This window comes from Thamnophis elegans, chromosome 2 (genome assembly GCF_009769535.1).
Source record: "Thamnophis elegans isolate rThaEle1 chromosome 2, rThaEle1.pri, whole genome shotgun sequence".
NCBI classification, from domain to species: Eukaryota; Metazoa; Chordata; class Lepidosauria; order Squamata; family Colubridae; genus Thamnophis; species Thamnophis elegans.
This window is the reverse complement of record NC_045542.1, coordinates 8,431,256-8,445,675: the sequence shown is the minus strand read 5'-3', so window position 1 is coordinate 8,445,675 and position 14,420 is coordinate 8,431,256. Positions and strand designations below refer to the sequence as shown.

Here is a 14,420-nt window from a genome sequence, read left to right as displayed (position 1 = left end):
TATGAGCCCAGCATGGCTCTTGAAGAATCCCAGTGAAACCTGCTCAGATGAACTTCCTCAGTTCAGTCTTCCACTCAGCCACTGTAAATGGCCCCTGAAGTCTTAGAGCTACTTCATGCACCGTTAAATTTCTGTGATCTGCACAGATGATTTCCAGCTTGTTGTCCAAAGGATTTGGACTTAATTGGGCTGTTTTAACCGTTACCAAAATGGTACGGGCTAATTGATATGAATTGTAACCAAGTGTTATGCACACAGTAATTATTTCTGGGAGATGCAGGCTGAGCCATCTATTAAAATCAAGACATGTTTGCGGATGAATAATTGGCCATGCGCACTTAGAACAGCGTTTCTCAATCACCTCATATTTAAGATGTGTGGATTTCAATTCCCAGAATTTTCCAGCGACCATTTGTAGGAATATTCTGGGAGATTAAATGCACACATCTTAAAGTTGCTGACATTAACAACTGACCTGATGGACTCAAAGGGGCTATGAAGGGAAATTTAGGTTCCACGCCCCACTCAATTGAGCCAATAAACCCCACAGGTTTGCTGTGGAAAAAGAATGGCAGAAGGCAAGCTATGTATGCCTCCTTAAATCCCTTGGAGAAAAAATAGATATATAAATAACCTTTGCCAATTCACCCACAAGGAAATCGCTCTTCCAAGGAAAGTATCTGCTGGCTGGGTGTTTGTTTTTTTTCATAGAAAACATAACTTGCAAAATTCTTATTAGAAAGTAGGCATTGCTGTGATGGTTCTATGTTGAATTTTTTTCTGATTCATGTACAAACAAGCTGCCCTCATTAATTTATTTGTTAGTTTGTTCCATTTACATAGCTGTCCACTTGCCAGGCAACTGGCAACTCTTAATATATGAAATCATTTCCCCTTTCCCAACTAATTGATCCCAAAGAACCAAGAGTCTTTGATTTTGTATTCAAGCACAATAATTAAAGCAGATTAGAAATCCGGCAGCATCTTAATTGTAAACAGTAAGAGCCATTCAGAGAGTGGGTGACCACAACATGCAATCTTTGATGTTCCAAATGTGTGAGAACATAAGGTATCATATGTCAGGGTGTTAATGTGTGTGTGTCCATGTGTGTGTCCATGTGTGTGTCCGTGTGTGTCCATGTTTGTGTGTGTGTGTGGGTGGGTGGGTGGGTGTGTGTGAGAGAGAGAGAGAGAGAGAGAGAGAGGGAGGGAGAGAGAGAGAGACTGACAGTGTCAGCGTTCCAAATACCATGCAGAATTAAATCAGAGTCAAAGGCAAAACTATCCTTAAAGTTCCAATTTAATAAGACGAGGCACATTGGCATCATGCTATGGAATCCCAATTCTGGAAATGACATCAGAATTCCACCCAGTTAAAAGTTCATGATCTTGTCCCCACACCCACAATCCATCACATGGTCCAATCTTCTTCCTCCACCCTGGCATCCACACTCAGCTGCTTCCGGTCAGGTGTACTGGTGCGGAGACAAAGGATCGTGACCCGTCAAAACCGCGTTCCACAAAAGCGCGGTCGACGAAAGCGCGTTGTGACGTCATCACAGCGCGACGAAAAGATCGAAAAATTGAAATAAAAATTACATTACAGCAAGCCGATTCACATAAAGGTAAGGGTTAGGGTTAGGGTTAGGATTAGGGTTAGGTTAAGGGTTAGGGTTAGGTTTAGAGCGTTAGCGTTACGTTTAGCGTTAGGTTAAGGGTTAGCGTTAGGTTTTTCGTTAGGTTAAGGGTTAGGTTTAGGGTTAGGTTTAGGGTTAGGTTAAGGGTTAGGTTTAGGGTTAGGTTGGGGGGGTTAGGGTAAGGTTTTCGCTTTATTTTTACATTTTTCGATCTTTTTCGTCGCGCTGTGATGACGTCACATATGCGCTTTCGTCGACCGCGCTTTTGTCTACCGCGGTTTTGTGGTGGAACCCAAAGGATGACCTTGGCTTCTAGTAAAGAATGAAAAACAATACATTCCACAATCCCACTCCCTGTCTATTCCCCCTCCCATCAACTATACTAAAGAAACAGCATAATGAAATAAGATAGGCCATAATTCTAAGAGGAATATAATTGCAGGCCTGACAGACAGACAGACAGACAGATTGATTGACTGACTCCTGGCAACTGCCTAGATGAGTCCCTGCAGTTTCCTTGGCAAGGTTTCAGAAGCGGTTTGCCTTTGCCTGCTTCCTAGAGCTGAGAGAGAGTTACTGGCCCAAAGTCACCTAGCTAGCTTTGTGTCTTAAGGTAGGACTAGAACTCATGGTGGCCTAGTTTCTAGCCTGGTGCCTTGATCACCACCCAAAACTGGCTCTCTAAATTCATTGTCTTGAATAATAAATGAACCCCTTTATAGATAAGGGGGAAATCCCGGGTGGGGATCACCTTTAGCAATAACTTCTCAGAAGTGAATCTCGCTAAATTGCGTTGCGTTTATTCCTCTGATAAGCTTGCTTGTATCTTAAATTTAGGAGGTCAAGCTGAAAACAGAAGTTCTGCAGGTTAAATGAGAGGCTGATTTTTCTTTTCCTTTAACAGCTTGTATTTCACTCATACCTTCTGGCTCATATCTGTTTCTTGCTTGGGTGAGGCTGCTGTTAGTCTCCAGGCCAGTAGTTTCTGGTATAGCATGCAATACGTTCCTGTTCTCTGTTTTCTTAACACCCGGTACTTTCTTCCCAAATCCGACAGACTCTGCCACCTTCTTAGCTCTGTCTCCTTTTTTCCATGTTTGCTCATCTTGACGGAGGTGAATTGGCACCTTTCTCTTTAAGGCACTGTTCTTCAGGATGGGAAGCTTCCTTCTTCTCAGCTCCTTCCCTCCACCTGGAAGTTTCACTTTAGTGGCAGCAGATCTGGAGAGTTCTAGAAAAAGGAGCAAGGAAATGTGACTTAGTTAAGGTTCTTTTTCTTTCTTTCTATTAATATACCCTCATGTCCTCTATGTGTGTTGGATTACAAGCGCCACCATCCCTAACCTGAATGGCTCAGAACAATAGTAACCTGTTGTGGCCCAGCAGGTGCCGTTGGAGCTGCCACCAGACTCCGACAGCGAGGGGCCCTATGAGTTGGCTCTGGAGGAGGTGGAGGACCCTGGACAGGGTTCCGACTTCGAGCAGGGAGCAGAGAGACCGGTTGGCCACCAAGTGGCACCTGAGCCTTGGACCAGTGGGGAGGAGACAAGAGAGAGTGATTCAGAAGCCAGCAGTGAGTTGTTCCTGGATGCACGCCATCGAAGAGCTACTAGGCATCAGGAACAATTATGCAAGTACAGGAGGTAATTGCACTCAGCTGATAGTCATTAGGCTCCTCTCCAGACTATAAAAAGACTGCTTGTGAACCCTTCTTGCAGAAGTCAACGCATTGACTAAAGAGAACATAACTAACTTGGCAGGCTGGATTGCTGCCAAGGTTTGTCTGAATTGCTGCCAAGGTTTGTTGGACTTGCTGCCAAGGTCCTTATCTGTTCGTTTGCTTGGCTTTCAGCCACCAAGATTCTAGTCTTGTTATTAAAGGACATTCTAATTAAGCTCATCTCGGCTTTCGTTACTGGGGATCAGAACAGTAACCTGATTATGCAGAGAGGAACAGAAATTAGAGGCAGGAAGCTGATTTTACTTCTGAAAATATGGCTGCTCTTAAAATCACCTTTTTCTTTCCCACTTCCATGGGGAAAGCAAAACACTCTTGTCATGCTGTTAGCCACTAGATGTTACGCATACGTTCAGTTTGCTGAGAAAAAGACCGGCATCTTGCCCTCAGGATGATGTATCTATGCTAACTCAAGTATTGCAATAAAATATGATCTGGTAAAACATAATTTGGTCATTATTGGTTTGAAGTGGGACTCCAATATGTGAATCTTGTCTACGGGACATTGACACTGGGTTCACTTATCACACAGCCATAACTTTGCTCACAGTTCCTCTTCCCCCTCGTGACCTCTTGTCTGGACAACTGTAATGTGCTCTACATGGGGCTGATCTTGAAGAGCATTGGGAAACTTCAACCGATGGAGTATGTGTTTGCAAAGGTAATAAAAGCATTGGGTATATGTAACCCCACTACAGTGGTGGGTTTCAAAAATTGTTCGAACCTACTCTGTGGGTGTGGCCTCCTTTGTGGGAGTGGCTTGCTGCCCATGTGACCGGATGGGAGTGGCTTGCCGCCCATGTGACTGGATATGAAGATGCCGACGACACTTGTCAGAACCACCCTTAAATTACCTCACACACAGCCCTGGCATGCATAAGAATATGATGTAAACTTGTTTTTTAAAAGGCATCTTTGGTTTGTGTTAAACAACTTCAACACACGCAATGGTCTGATTGCACCACAAACGCAGTAGTCATCCTTACCTTTCACAGAGGCCCTGAGTTTTATAAATATGAGCATGATAGTGTAGAATAATCATATCCAAGGACCAGTGATGGGTTTCAAAAAACTTTGGAACCTCTTCTGTAGGTGTGGCCTGCTTTCCGGGTCCACTGGTGGAACCTCTTCTAACCGGTTCGGTAGATTTGATGAACCGGTTCTACCGAATAGGTGCGAACTGGTAGGAACCCACCTCTACTCCACGAACAGTGTGGTTGACAGTGCGTTTCTAGGTACAATTCAATTCAAAGTGCTGGTGAGCACCTCTAAAGCCTTAATGGCTTGAGGCCTGGTTAACTAAGGGAGACTGCCCTTCCAGCTGTTCAACCTCTCCAGTGAGGTTGGACATGCTGCAGGTCCTTCAGTCAAGGAATGTCAGCTGGTGGGAACCAGGAGACATGGCTCCTCTGCCATAGCCCCTGCCCTCTATATCAGGGGTCTCCAACCTTGGCAACTTTAAGACTTGTGGACTACAACTCCCAGAGTTCGTCAGCCAGCTGGCTGAGGAACTCTGGGAGTTGTAGTCCACAAGTCTTAAAGTTGCCAAGGTTGGAGACCCCTGCTCTAGATTATTCACCCTTCAGATATCAAGATAATCCCAATCCTGTTGGCCTTTCATAAGGCCATGAAGACTTTGTTGTGTGCCTCGGCCTGGGGCCCTGTGTATGTTAAGGGCCCTGTTACCTGGCTGTTTTAACATCCATAGTAACAGCTTTACTTGGCATCATATACAGTCTATTTATCTTGCACTGTTTTAATAGTTACAGTAATTGTGTTTATATTTATTGATGTATGCCACCCAGAATCACTTGTTGAGGTGGGTGGCTGTAGAAATCAAATGGATTAAAAAAATAAATAACCAAACAGTTAATAATGGTTTAAAAGACACAGTTGCTTTGATTCAGACATATTAAATCGAAACTTATCAAAACACGTTTTGGTTTCACATAATGTACGAATAAAGAGGAAATAACTGTTTTGACATCCCTAAAAATGGACACAAAATTGGGAGTTGGATCAGAGGCTATGCTGCTTTTCTGAGTGGAGAGACAGTTATGCTGATTGCTGGAAGAACTTGCTATTCTTCTATTCTCTCAATGAAAAAAACCCTGAATCTTTCAAAATGCCATCAGTTCCATCATTCCTTTTTACATAAGGAATCTGCCTATACAAAATTATCCCAGGAATTTTAAGAAAACTTGAAGATTTGAAAGAAGATGGACATTGCAAATAATATCCAGAAGAGCCTTTCTGATTTTCCACTACCCAGTTAGGATGGTGCCATTTTGGGGATAGACGATCTAGAAGAAAATATAATTTGGATTAAAAAGGTCTTGTAAACTTACTCCTGGACTTTTATTGGCAATAGACTCTATATCCAGACAATTATCCTCTTTGCTGAATAAAGTAGAGACTAGCGAGCCATTTGTCTGGAAGCTTTGAATTTGATTTCTGAATTGAGTGGAGGTTGGACTTGATGGCCAAAAATTGTAACCTTCCACTAATCTTGATCCCAAGAAGTTCTGGTCTTTATTTACTAAATTAGTCCTGCATATGTTGGGACTGATCCAGAAAACAATCCAAGCCAGGCACTGATTGGAAGGGGATGTAGTGAGAAGGCCAGACCTTTTTTTTTTTTAAATAAAACAAACAAAAAATTAGATTAGCAAATTCAGAGTTGTACTATTCTTTGGTTCTGTGTTCAGCTGTTGCTCAATGCTGATTGTTTCCCCATGATTTACTGAATGTAAAATTAAAATAGAAGCACTCATATACCACATAATATAGAGCTAGGAACCACGGTGTCCGGCATGCTGAACTAGCCAATATCTTTGCATATTATTTAGTAACAAGTAAATTCTATTCAGCAAAATTGCCAATAATTAAATTCTTTAAAACTGTTTTCTACTTTCTTTGCCAGGGCTGGGGACTTAACTAATGAATAGTGTGTTTCTAACACCATGAATAGCTTTCCTTAATTGCTTCAACATCAGTTCCTTTTTCCTTGTGGTTACACATTTTCTTGCACTTCATTTCATGTGACCTTTTTACTTAGGAAAATATAATGAAAAAAAAAAAACCCTAATAATTAGAGAAATAAAACCTATGTGACTAGTAGAAAGCGACAGTGTGATTCTATATACGTTTGCTCAGGAGTAACTGCCACACTGTTTTATGCATTTTACTCCATCCTAAATGGAGTCACTGCGTGTGGGTTGGTCAGCTATATAAATTGGTTTAATTAATTAAGTAAGTAATTAAGTAATTAATAAATAAATGTGTTTAAAATTTCAGCCTAATAATTATGCTGTTCACAAAGCAATTAGCAGGCAGTTTTTCACTATATTTCACCTGCAATTAAAGTTAAAACTAGAAAATATGAACATTTTAATTAAAGTCATGGGAATTCTGTGAAGCCTCCGGCTGCAACATGTAGAACTAACCCGTGGCACGACAAAACCACGCTCGACTAAAGCGCGCCCGATTAAACCGCGTCCGCTGACGTCATCAACAGGGCGACAACAGCGAGCGCGGAGAAAAAGGGCACTTCAAATAGCGCTTTGAAAGCAAGCCGATTCAAGTTAAGGTAAGGGTTAGGTTTAGGGTTAGGTTTGGGGTTAGGTTTGGGTTAGGTTTAGGGTTAGGTTAAGGGTTAGGGTTAGGTTTAGGGTTAGGTTACGGGTTAGGTTTAGGGTTAGGTTTTAGGATTAGGTTTAGGGGGGTTAGGTTTAGGGGTTAATTTTAGGTTTAGCTTTTACAGCGTGCTTCTGTCTCCGCGCTGTTGTCGCCCTGTGATGACGTCAGCTACGCGGTTTCGTCGAGCGCGCTTTAGTCGAACGCGGTTTTGTGGTGGAACCGAACTAACCCTATGTTCCAAGTGGAATCTCTCTCCCATTTGTTACCATATAGCTGTCTTAATTGTTAGATTTAACAGATGAATAGGCAAGGACCAGTGTGGATGGTCACATCCGGAGTAGGAAAGGGGAGGAGCGGGAAGGATGGACAGAGTAGAAAACAGAGTAGCTTTTAAAGGTAGCTTTATCTAGAAATGGTGGTTGGAAGTGATACGCTCAGGTAGCTTCACGGTCGTTCTTATCTCAGTGGTCTCCAACCTTGGCAACTTTAAGACTTGTGGACTTCAACTCCCAGAGTTCCTCAGCCAGCTGGTAGAGCCGAGGTGGCGCAGTGGTTAAATGCAGCACTGCAGGCTACTTCAGCTGACTGCAGTTCTGCAGTTCGGCTGTTCAAATCTCACCGGCTCAGGGTTGACTCAGCCTTCCATCCTTCCGAGGTGGGTAAAATGAGGACCCGGATTGTTGTTGGGGGCGATATGCTGACTCTGTAAACCGCTTAGACAGGACTGAAAGCCCTATGAAGCGGTATATAAGTCTAACTGCTATTGCTATTGCTAAGCTGGGAGTTGAAGTCCACAAGTCTTAAAGTTGCCAAGGTTGGAGACCACTGACCTATCTCACCTCCCCATTATTTTTCTCACAACTTCTTTTTTTTGCCTGAAGCCCTTCCCTTATAAAGTTCCTACCATCCAGCCAACCTTTTCCATGACTCACCTTCCTCCACATCCTTTCCCAGGTTTAGCTCATTCTCCGTCAGCTGCCTTTGGCTTTCCACTGCATGGGCTGACGCCTTTAGATCAGGAGAGAATGAGGAACTCAGATCCACGACTGGATGGTTGGGCTTGGGCCTGACAGCCCAGTAAGTGGGCGCCCAGAGGACCACAACGAAGAGGCCAAGGGAAAAGAACCTCATCATGCCCGACCCTTCTCAATGGAAGACTGCTATTCTCTAGGTTGGGATCTCTCAACTCCACATATCATCCTGTACAGTGAGTGGGTTTATATTCTTCTTCCCCTCAACTTTGATGAGGGGGGAGGAAAGTGGAAGCCAAGCTAATGGAGCAAACACTCTGGCAATCCAGAGGGCACTCGGCCAGTTACCAACGTTTGGGAACCCGACCTGCCTAATACAGGGGACTTCTCTATTAGTCTTTGGCCAGGCTCTGAAGTCTCACACATTCATGAATGCTTGCTTCTGTGAGTGCACACAGCCAGCTACTGTCCAGAAACCCATGAACTGTTTCTGTCAAGAAGGAGACATGATATTCCCAGAGCTAAACCAGCCTGTGTCTGCACAGGGCCAAGGCTGTGACTGCTGACGTCAGCATCTGTCTTACCAAGCACCGGTGATGATTATTGGTCAAGCCTCGTGCAGGAGGTGGGGCGTTTATGCTCTGCTTGGTGTTGGGCATTGAACATCTAGTGGAGGTCCTCTTGAAGGAATCTCCCATACGGACGTAACATATAAGGTCAATCCATCTGTATCTCCTGAAGCCAGGAGGACACCAAACCATGATTTTGCTTGGCATCTAGTATCCAAATGGGGGAAAAAAGGTACGGTTTTCTGTTCTGACCCCCCTCATTCCACACCAAAGCACATTCCGAGTCAAAGATAACTTGTGGCATTTAATTAACAGACAGACAGGTCCTTGGCAGCAAACCGGCACAGACAAGCTTGGGCAGCAATAAACACAGATAAGGCTTGGCAGCAATCCAGCCTGCCAAGCTCATAACAATGTTCTCCGACTTTCGATCCTGCGTTGACTTCTGCAAAGAGGGGCGTGTGTTGTAGCATAAGTGTAGGCATGCATAGCTGTGCTGGAACACGTATACAACAGCAGTAATGATTAACCATACCATAAGATCAGTAACACAAACTCTTAACTCTAAGCATTAAGTAGATCAGTAATCACAGACTCTTAACTCTAAGCATTAAGTAGGTCAGAGGTTACAACTGATTAACTCTCAAACGTTAATTAAGGATTAGAAGTTTGCATGCTGGTAAAAGATTTATTTGCTGACTATGGGCATTCTTTAGGTCTACATGGAAGTAAATGAGTTACCATATACCATAGACTTGTACAACCATGATTGGTCCACATAGACCATGTGAATCCACCCTTTCCTTGTGTATGCTCAATAAAAGATGGCCTCCGGACTCTGTTCCGGGTCGGCTCATCCCGAGAGAGACCTGCCTCCGAGTCTTCTTTCATCATTGGCTTCATGGGCGACCTGCGGAGAAATCGCAGCCGTGTGCACAAGTAGTCTTTTTATAGTCTGGAGAGGAGCCTAATGACCACCAGCTGAGTACAATCACCTCCTGTAACTGCGCAACTGTTCCTGACGCCTATTAGCTCTTCGATGCCGTGCATCCAGGAACAACTCACTACTGGCGTCCGGCTCACTCTCCCTTGTCTCCTCCCCACTGGTCCAAGGCTCAGGCGCCTCCTGGTGGCCAACCAGCCTCTCTGCGCCCTGCTCGGAGTCGGAACCCTGTCCAGGGTCCTCCACATCCTCCAAAGCCAACTCATAGGGCCCCTCGCTGTCGGAGTCTGGTGGCAGCTCCAACGGGCTCCTGCTGGGCCACAACAGTTTTCCTTGACTTGTTTTCCTTGAAACGTCTAAGCCATCATTGAGTTCTATTGCTTAATTTGGAAAGGAGAGATTAGAACCACTGTCATCTTAACAGCAGCAGTAGAAATACAGGCAATCTACCTCTGCTTCTGTAGCAAAGATTGCAGATGAGAAACAGTCTGAGCAGTTTCCATTTCTTGACTGTCTAGTTTGGCTTAACCAATAGACTTCGTGGCTTTTAATTATTTACCACAACAAGAAACCTCCCATCATAAGAAAGATGGATGACTTCCAATCTGTTTGATCGTTCAATCCATCATTAAGTTTAGTTGGCGGAATCTTCTCTAATATTTCCTGATTTCCTGTCCAGAATTTTTCCATTTATATGGCTGTCTGGAAGGATAAAGGGGAAAAAAGGAAAACTGGTGTGATTAGGAAAGCAATGAAGTCTCCTGAGAGGAACCAAGTTTGGGGGTCCCCCGTGTAGCACCGTAATAATTCCTTTGATGCACACCAAGTTTCCACCCTTCCTTATTCCTGTTGTTCTAGTATTTCAGAGAACATTAAGTCAATATTTGTCACATTCTTCAGAGGAATGGTGTAATGTAATATACCACCTTTTGCATTACGCGAGAATTACATTAGGACATCTGTTGTGGCTCAGCAGGAGCCGTTGGAGCTGCCACCAGACTCCGACAGCGAGGGGCCCTATGAGTCAGCCCTGGAGGATGTGGAGGACCCTGGACAGGGTTCCGACTCCGAGCAGGGCGCAGAGAGGCTGGTTGGCCACCAGGAGGCGCCTGAACCTTGGACCTTTTCCCCACTTGGAGCCGAACCCAGAAGGACATTTCTTTCATCAATATATTATGTCCGTATGGAGATTCTTTCAAGAGGACCTCCACTAGACAAGGGAGTGTGATCCTGACGTCATGCATTGGAGCAGTGGGGAGGAGACAAGGGAGTTGGTCCTGGATGCCCGGCAACCGAGAGCTAATAGGTTTAAAGAACAGTTACGCAGTTACAGGAGGTAATTGCACTGAGCTGGTGGTAATTAGGCTCCTCTCAAGACTATAAAAGGAATGATTGTGCACACGCTCGTTGGAGAACTCTCGTGGCTAGCTTGGCAGGCTGGATTGCTGCCAAGGTTAGTCTGTGCTGGATTGCTGCCCAGGTCTGGACTGTGCTGGATTGCTGCCAAGGTCTGGACTGTGCTGGATCGCTGCCAAGGTCTGGTCTGTGCTGGATTGCTGCCAAGGTCTGGTCTGTGCTGGATTGCTGCCAAGGTCTGGTCTGTGCTGGATTGTTGCCAAGGGCTAGTCTGTGTGTTAATAAATCCTTGAAGTATCTTTGTCTCGGCGTGCCTTGGTGTAGGACGAGGGGGGGGGGTCAGAACAGATATCCAACTGAAGCAGCTCCAACCTACTGAGAAGTCCTTACCTGTTTTGGCATTAAAGTAGGATTTCCCCCCTATTCCAACCTAGTCCAAGACATCCTTGAGGTACGCCCTTGGCTGGTTTCAGGAATTCTAGGAATTGAAGTCCACAAATCATAAAGAGGCCATCGTTGCCCACCCCTGATACAGCTAAATATTAAAATGGTTGCCTTTGCAACAAATATTTGCTTGGTTTGCTCTCATCCTAACCATGACTTCCTCTTACTTAATAAAAACAACAAACCATGAACGTTGGATTGGCACAATTGGATTTATGTAACCTTGGGCTACCACAATTTTTCCATGAAACTGGGAACCAAATTGTATAACCAATCCATTATACCTGCTTTTACTCCTTGAGGTGAGATGGGTGGCAAATCAATCAATCAAGCAAACAAACAAACAATATTTGCATCCCCAAATGGTTATTACGAAAGAAGTATCAAGTGGATTTTTCCCAGATCAAACTAGACATGATGGGTTGTTATCCAACACTTTTAAGCATACTTACTAGAGACAAAGCCACATGTTGCTGCTTCTTGAATGTATTCATAACAAAGTCAAATATAACTAGGGCACTTTCCCCCCAGGTCCCATGCTGCTGATCCCAGAGGAGGAAGCATATCTCAGTCCTTCTCATTTTGCAGGACCCATGGAAAGAGGAATTACAGAAATTACAGAGGAAATTACAGAAATTACAGAAATAATGGGAATTATTATAAAATGGGAAGTTAACAATGTTCTGTGCACCTTCGATGTTTAGTCATGCTAGCCATATGACCATGGAGATATCTTCAGACAATGCTGGCTCTTCGGTTTTGTAATGGGGATGAGCACTTGCGAGGATACCTTTACCTTTATAAATATATAGTGTACTGCAGTCTAGGAATTAAATGACTGCTTCTAATTACATAACATCTACATTGATCCAGATGGATCTTGACAGGCCTAAAACAATGGGCCCTATCTAACAAAATGAAATTCAATGTAAGAAAAGTAAAGTCTTACACTTAGGCAAGAAAAAACCAAAGTAATATTACAAGACTGGGTGAAACCAGCCTTAATAGTAGTAATTGTGAGAAGGATCTGGAGTTTTTGTGGACAGCCAATTAAATAACCACTTTGGACACTTTGGAAATTGGGACAACCAATTTCATTGTATTTAAGTACAATGACAATAACGATTATACTACTATAAAATATGAGCAACAGTGTGCGGCAGCAGCCAAAAAAGCCATGCAATCCTAAATTTCATTAACAGAGGGAAGCAATCAAGATCACATGAGGTAGGTAATACCACTCTATAAAGCCTTAGAAAGACAACACCTAGAATACCTTCCCATATTAATTTCTGTAAATTACAGAAATAATAATGCCTTTTCTTCTTGCCATCTGTCATTCCAAGCATTTTCCTCCTACAGAACTTCCTCCTCATATCTGAACTGAATGGGAACATGGGATAGGAAAGTCCTAAGCTTAGGCATTTTCTTTCATTTGTCCAATACTGTACATTAACCACGTTCATACAATAGACTTAAGGTTAATTATGATTTACAGAATTCAAACCAATACAGTGGTATTCTGGTACTCAACTGCTTTGAAACTTATTGACTTTGGTACTCAACGCATTTTGATGCAAAAAAATTTGTCTCGGTACTCGTTCATTTGTTTGGTATTTGACACACAAGCTAAAACGTGTTGGTTTGGGCTGCCTTGCAACTCACTGGGTACATTATTCCTTATGGGAAAAATTTTGTTCGGTACTCATCATTTTTGGTACTGAACATGCCTCCTGGAACCAATTAACAATGATGAATACGAGGTACCGCTATAATACAAAAGCCATCAGTCAAGGTTTAGAAAACCCTCTGGATATTACATCCAATCCAACAGGTTATCCCACACCTTTTCAGTTCCGTTATAAACCCAGTATAACATACATCTGCATAACCAACATGTCTTCCATCTTCCTTCTTCATACTTTCATCCCATTTTAATTCTACATCAATTTGGGCATTTCATGCATCATGAAAGCTTATGCCTTTTATAAAAATTAATAGTCAGAAAGATACCAGTCTCCTGAATTTTTTGCCACCATAGACTAGCATGGTTTCTCCTCCTACAAACCCAACATATGATTGAGTTCATTACATTTATGAACTTATATCTAAATGGATTATAGGTTGCTATTTATTGAACCTGTGGACTGCCATCCTCATGAAATCATTCTAACTCTAAGAGGCCCTTAGCACAAATAAATGTAATAGGTTTCTGGCTTTGTGTGAAGGACTCGGCAATATGATATTCAACTGCCTCCATGTTATGGCTGTCCTTATAAACACCCTAAGTCCTAATAGGATTAGTTTGGTTTTGGCTTAATGTGTATTAGGGACTTAACCAGTGGTGGGATTCAGCCAGTTCGCATCTATTCGAGAGAACCGGTTGGTAACTTTCTAAGCAGTTCGGAGAACCGGTTGTTGGAAGAAATATTTTGTTTTTTCCCACTTTACAGGGCTAATCCTGTAAGGAAGGCAGGAAGGAAACATTCTGGTGTTGTTTCTAGCCTAATCTTTATTGCCCTTCTTACAGAAACTGCCTTTCCAGTTAACCCTTATTACCATTGTAACAACTAAGGCGAACGCGCCATCGACCTGAGTGACATGACTTGGCACGCCCACATGATCACATGACCACCAAGCCCCACCTACCCAGATGGTCATTAGGGCAGAGAACTGGTTGGTAAATTATTTGAATCCCACCACTGGACTAACCATTAGAGTTTTGCAAACTCTAGCTTTGTATGTTGTGGAAGCCCAGCAGCTATGATTGATTCAGACACATAATTATACCCACCATGGTTCAGCACAATATGTCATTCCAAGCTAAACATGAAGTTTGACATTATTAGGCCCATTTCCTTTGTCTTGCAGAACAAATATCAACTGCTCCGTGAATTTTTATCAGGAATATAGGGAAAATATTTTTACACATACACGTGCATCCTAGTTAGATCTTAACTGGATGATAGTGATCATTACTTTTAAGGCAATGTTTCTCAACTTTGGCCACTGGAAGATGTGTAGCCTGTTAAATTCTGGGGGTTGAAGTCCTTAAAGTTGCTGAGGTTGGGAAACGCGGGTTTAAGAAATCCTTTACAACAGTGTTGTTTAAACTTTTTGCTT

The 14,420-nt window shown here is 43.2% G+C and overlaps 1 protein-coding gene across 1 annotated transcript in view; it reads right to left on the bottom strand.

Annotated features, from left to right (window-relative positions):
- Window positions 1-8,148, bottom strand: part of LOC116503959 (extracellular matrix protein 2-like) — a 31,786-nt gene extending 23,638 nt beyond the window's left edge. The window contains exons 1-2 of the mRNA XM_032210712.1: window positions 7,947-8,148; window positions 2,560-2,868 (exon numbers count right to left, since the gene is read on the bottom strand). Of these exons, the coding sequence (XP_032066603.1) occupies window positions 2,560-2,868; window positions 7,947-8,148 (511 nt within the window). The remainder of the gene's footprint in view (window positions 1-2,559; window positions 2,869-7,946) is intronic.
- Between the last annotated feature and the right edge of the window lie 6,272 nt (window positions 8,149-14,420).